The sequence below is a fragment of the Trichosurus vulpecula genome, chromosome 3 (genome assembly GCF_011100635.1).
Source record: "Trichosurus vulpecula isolate mTriVul1 chromosome 3, mTriVul1.pri, whole genome shotgun sequence".
Classification (NCBI taxonomy): Eukaryota; Metazoa; Chordata; class Mammalia; order Diprotodontia; family Phalangeridae; genus Trichosurus; species Trichosurus vulpecula.
The window spans coordinates 206,403,440-206,409,793 of record NC_050575.1 but is presented as its reverse complement, the minus strand read 5'-3'; the positions used below and the strand labels follow the sequence as shown (position 1 = coordinate 206,409,793).

The 6,354-nt window shown below is 40.6% G+C and overlaps 1 protein-coding gene across 1 annotated transcript in view; it reads right to left on the bottom strand.

The window, feature by feature from the left end:
• Window positions 1–925: 925 nt before the first annotated feature.
• Window positions 926–6,354, bottom strand: part of NUGGC (nuclear GTPase, germinal center associated) — an 85,845-nt gene continuing 80,416 nt past the window's right edge. Inside the window, exon 19 of the mRNA XM_036752089.1 lies at window positions 926–1,128. Within this exon, the coding sequence (XP_036607984.1) occupies window positions 968–1,128 (161 nt within the window). The 3' untranslated portion in view covers window positions 926–967. The remainder of the gene's footprint in view (window positions 1,129–6,354) is intronic.

Here is a 6,354-nt window from a genome sequence, read left to right as displayed (position 1 = left end):
AACCCAACACAAAAACAAAAGAGAGGAAAAAAAGGGGAAAAAATGGTGAGCATAAAGTGCGCCTCAATCTGCATTTAGACTCCATAGTTCTTTCTCTAGATGTAGATAGCATTCTCCATCATGAATCTTTTGGAGTTGTCTTTGTACCTTGTGTTGCTGAGAAGAGCAAAGTCTGTCAGGGTTAGTCCTCATGGAATCCATATATCTGTGGTTGTGTATAATGCAAGAGACCACTATATTAACTGATAGGAGTGGTTTGGACAAGAAATCAGATCATTTGGTCAATGGTACTTTTTTGCTCCCCTACCATCTCCATGCCATATTCCTGTGCTGCATCCTGTCCCTCCAGAACCCCCAACTACAGTCCTGCCCTGGGACCCTGGGCTTTGGATTGGTGAGCCTTTATCATATTTAACCTGACCCAGACCCACCACACCCATCCCTAGACATGTTCATGCTATGCGCCTATGCTGACCACCCTAGCTACCCTTACCACCTCTAGCTCTGGGAAAACTGATCAAATCAACAGTACCATTTCTGAAAAGGACATGCCAATCAACTGCCCTGTGACTCCACTCACCATTCCTGGGACTTCCCTGACCAAAACATCCCTCTCTAGGCACCATTCTTTCCTAAATGTTGTCTTCCCCTTTTAGAATGAAAGTTTCTTGAGAGTAAGGACTGTCGTGATTTTGTCCCCAGATCTGAAGTATAGTGTCTGACACAAAGTAAACATTTAACAAGTGTTTTTTCAATCATTCATGCATTCATTCACAGAGATGCAGGCATCTAGTTTAGTTACAGACTCAAAACAAAATCATGTTCATCAGAGAACAAAGTCAGCCCAGATTATCCCAGTGAGCAAAAGAAATATTGACTAGAAGGCTGCAAAAATTCTATTCTGATATTTCAGTATACAAAAATCAATGTTTCTTTTGTTCCAGACTCAATTTCTAAATCCTGCAGCCTAATCACAAAGAATAACAGTTGAGATTGCAGGGGAGCCAACTTTTCTAGGTGACATTCTCATGAGAAACTCTTGCATTCCCCTCCTCATCACTGCATTCTCTGCAATTTCTCTCAGGCTTTTATACAATTTTTCCATTTCTCTGTATTCACTCTTGACATCTACAAAAGAAAAGAACATGTAGGAATTAGATTTTTTTCCAAAGTTTAATTTTGTCACAGATAACCACAAGGAACCTGCATGAAGGAATACACTGGTTCATTGCTGGTTATTGTATTGTGGGATCTTAAAAGTCTTTGTTCTTACACTTACTATCTGTATAACCATGACCAAGTCACTTAACTTAAATAAGCCTTAGTTCTTCTTCTGTAGAACGAGGGGGTTGGACTAGATGGCTCTGAGTTCCCTAAATCTAAACTCTAAATCTTTGATACTATGAAATACTTGAAGGAAGCTATCATGTCCTCATCTAAGGCTTGTCTTTTGTGGCCTAAACATTCGTGATTCCTCAGTTTCCTCATGTGTAACGTGAAAGGATTTGAAACCAGCTATTCTGATTACAAAGCCAATATGCTTTCCACTGTTTGAAGATGATGCCTATAGTTCATTCCATTTTCAAGATTCTCAATGAGCCAAATTATGGAAGCCAGGTCTCCTAACTCCTCCTGTAGTTCCTACATCACAGATTCAGTTATATTCTGGATCCATATCCTGGCTTTAGAAACACAGCAATTGCGTATAGCTACAGTCTAACATAACAGAGTAACTTTCAAATTTGCATTCTTACATGAAAACATGCTGTGACATATCATGAATAAAAAAATTAGGCAGGAGAACTGGAGCAAAGGATTTCACCTAAGAATGAGTGAGAGGGAAGATAAGATAGTCACATGGAGAGAGCAAGGTGTTACTTTGCTAGCAGCTGCTGTGGGGGTGTACAACCAACAACAACCAGCACACAGAATGCTGCAAGCCTGGGTTCTTTTGATCTGCTTTACTAAGGAAAGCAACGTTAAGGGGTTAACAATCTTACTTTAATCCAACATACAGATATTCATTCACTTAGTTCAGGGGAAAAAGCCAGCACCCTGAACTTCAGAGCAAATACAAACAAATTACAAACATACATTTATAAGCAGACCAAATATAATTCATAGTTACCAAGGAACCATCAACATCTGAATTCAGCCGGGAGCTCTACAAAGGCTGACCCAGAGTCATGTGTGCCACTCCTGCTGTGGCTCAGAGCTCCGACAAAAGAAAGCCAACCCCTGGTTTTATATATCTTGTTCAGGGTCAAAGGTAAGTCACACATGTGACTCACCCACGTGACCTAAAATCGTCACAAAAATGAGACTTGATACCATGTGGTCTAAAAACCTCTGATGTCACAAACATGTCATTCAAACCCAGGTAAACTAGGCTTTCCCTTGAGGCAAGGAGACCATCAAAGACGCCTCATTTAATCAAGGGAACAAAGGCCAAACTCTTCAAGGGCACTTGGTTGAATACGTGCTAAGAGCCCATCTTGATTCCCAATACACAAGGATAATTGATGGACAACCTGTGGGTTCCACCGGAATCCTTATGGTGACCAGAGAGAGTAAAGAAAGCCCTAACACATGGGGTGAAATGCCTGGGTTGAACTTAATATGGGAGGATATAAAGACAAGAGTCATACCAGATGGGTATGCACTGAAGAGAGTCCTCTGAGATTACCTCCCATATACATTGTGTTGCATTGAGCCAAGACGTACATAGCTCCTTAAGGTCAGGGACCATGTCTTTGTCTTTGTATCGACAGTGCTTAGCACAGTAATTGGTATATAGTAAGCACTTAATAAATGCTTATTGAATTACTGACTTCTTGAGGCAATTGTAGCAATTCTATACTAATAAGAATTGGGCATAACTGACATATGAAGATAGTGTTCAAATAAAATTAGATCAAATACAAATCAAAAGCAAGTGAACTTTAGGGCCATGCAAATCTAGCTCCATCTTTGGGGTAGAGAGGAAAAAAAGATCATGAGTTTCATATCTATATATGGACATCTTATCCCAGGGCATGGGAAAGTCACCAGTGGTCCTCTGACCAACATAAAGTCTTCATGAAGAAGGTTTCAGGAGGAATAAAAGTTCTCTTACGGCCAAAAGATCCAAGCCTACCTAGCCTAACATCGTTAACTGTTTCCATAAAAACAAAATGTCATGGAAGAACCTGTCAAGAGAAGTTGGGTCGCTTCTTACTTTCCTTCTGGTTATATTGGTCTGAAGAGAAGCCAAGGACACATGTGCCTGAGTAAACAAAAGTTCTGATCAGGGACTTGTAGGGGAAAGCAGCCACAAGGAAAATAAAGGGCATGGAGGAATGGTGGCCATGAGGAATGGGAGCTGCAAGCAGCAGACATTAGATGTCTGAAGCAATGAAGATCCGAGAGAGAATGAGGGGAAAGCTGATGACAGATCAGCCTTAATAACACGTGAGCTAGAGACTTGACTAATCAGTACTATAAATTTTGTGGAACTGTAACTTTTTCCTTGCTAAGGCGGCTTGGACATGAGCCTCTTTTCTGTTCTTTCCATGCCTTTTAATAAACCTGTTCTGTTTGTTTACTTTTAGCCTAGAGTGCTTTCAAGGGCCTGCCGAAGAGCCCAAAGAGGAACACATAAGCCAAAATCAGAAGTTCCCAGGGTCTGAGCCTTGGGTGAACATAAATGAGCCACCTGGTTATTATTATTATTTTTATTATTATTATCACTAATAATTATAAAGTAATAGGTTAATAAGGGAAAGAGTCAGGATTTGAACTCAAGCCCTTTGATTCCAAATCAATATTTTCCCAGGAGAAATCTGTACTGGAAATTGTATAATTTTAAAGGCACTTAGGGATCAATCTATCAATAAGCATTTGATAAGTGACAAGCACTGACCTATTTGCAGGAGATTCAAAGACAAAAGTGATACATTCCCTGTTCTCAAGGAGCTTACACTCTTTCAGGTGAAATAACCTATATATCTATAAGTAAATAAAAAGTATATACAAGGTTAACATAAAGTAATTACAGGGGAATGAAAAAGGCCTCAGGTAAGAGGCTGAGCACTGAAAGGAGTTGGGGATTTTAAGAGGCCAAGGAAGGAAGGAAACAAACATTTATTAATGTATTACTATGGTCCAGGAACTGCGCTAAGCATTTTGTAAACATTAGCTCATTTCATCCTCACAATAACGCTGTAAGGTAGCTGCCCATTTAACCGATGTTAAGTGACTTGATCAGGGTCACACAGCTAGTAAGTGTCTGAGGTCACATTTGAACTCAGGTCTTCCTGACTCCAGGCCCAGCACTACCAACTGTAGCACCTAGCTGCCCAGAAGTGATCCTAGACGTGGGAGACGACCCATGCAAGGCATGGATACAGGAGACTTAATGTTATGTATGAGGGAAAACAGGGAGGCCAGTTTGGTTGGAATGTAGAGGGCATAAAGGGGAATAATGTGGAATAAGCCTAAAACAGTAGGTTGGAACCAGGCTGTGAAGATCTTTACTTGACAAACAGAGGGATCGATTTTCAACATACTTCAAAAGAAAAGAAGATTCCAAAAGGATGGAAAATTCTCCAATATTATTACACAAAAACACATCAACAACTACTGACCTGCACACCCAATTTCTCATGCCTATATATCTTTCTTTTAATTTTATACATTTTAATCACTTCCATTCACAAGTTGAAGTATTCAGATCGATGTAATCTTTGCTGTATGGCATCTATATGGCTTTTCCCCCTGCATTTCTTTTAATTCTTTAGGTATCAAAGACAAATTGAAGTATAAGGTGGCAGGGACTTGGCATAGCTGCCAGAGACCTTGCTGGTATCACACTAACTGGAAGGACTTTGAAAAGGGCAGGTACAGTATTTTGCAGTGTTCACTTTAGTTCAATCTTTCTAAATGACTTGTTCTCTTATAGTGAAGCCATGATACTGGAAGAGGTTTCAGGCATCTAACAGCTTGAGCAACGAGGGTGGGGAGGTAAGGATAGAATTTCACAAAACCCATGGAAGTATTAAGTAGCTGACTCACTCTCAAACTTCCAGTCATATCGAAAACATTTTGGGAGCCTAAGTGAAGAAGGAAACTGGACCATGTGGGAAATTCCCAGCCTTGGTAATTTTCCCAGGGCCAGTGGCTAAAGTATAAGACTGTAGGTTTCACTTGACTGGTAATGATTTCCACTGGCTATATGTGGTGGTAGGGAGAGATGGAACATGGTCAGTGGGCTTCCTCTTCCCCTTTCTGGTAATCTTTTTTTTTTAAAGGTGTTTTATTTATTTTTAGTTTACCACACACGGTTCTACATAGTTTTGAGTTCCAGTTTTTCTCCCCTCCCTCCCCCCTTCCTCCCCAAGACGGCATGAAGTCTCATATAACTGTCATGTATAACTTCGCATTGAATTAATTTATGCTCTAGTCAAGTCGTGGAGAAGAATTTTGACCAATGGAATGAATCATGAGAAAGAAGAAACAGAACCATAAAAAACAAAACAAAAAAAAAAAAACCCCAAAAACAAAAACAAAAGAGAAGCAGAAAAGGCGAGCATGTAGTGTGCCTCAGTCTGTATTCAAACTTCGCAGTTCTTTCTCTGAATGAAGATAGCATTCTCCATCGTGAGTCCCCTGGAGTTGTCCTTGCCCCTTTAGGTTGCTGAAAGAAGCGCAGTATGTCAGGGTTGGTCCTCACGGAATCCACATATCTGTGGCTGTGCACAACGTTCTCCTGGCTCTGCTCCGCTCACTCAGCATTATGTCGTGTAGGTTTTTCCAGGTTGTTATGAAGTCTGCATCATCCCCATTTCTTATGGCACAATAGTATTCCATCACCTTCATATACCACAGCTTGTTCAGCCATTCCCCAATTGATGGGCATCCCTTTGCTTTCCAATTCTTGGCTACCACAAAGAGAGCTGCTATAAATATTCTTGTACATATGGGTCCTTTTCCCGCTTGCATGATTTCTTTGGGATACAACCCTAGAAGTGGTATTACTGGGTCAAAGGGTATGAACATTTCTATAGCCCTTTGGGCATAGTTCCACACCGCCCTCCAAAATGGCTGGATCAGCTCACAACTCCACCAGCAATGCAACAATGTTCCAATTTCCCCACATCCTTTCCAGCATTTATCATTCTCCTGATTCTTAATAACGAGAATACTTGGTAATGCCCATCCACTAAGAAAGTCCTGCTGGATCATCTATGCCTCCTCCCTATACAAAAGCAAAGAAATCTGGCGAAGACAGGATCAGGTCAGTGGACAAGTGAACTATGCTGGGATCATCTGTGGTCCACCACTTTGGAATATACTATAATGCTTTATTTTCTGTTT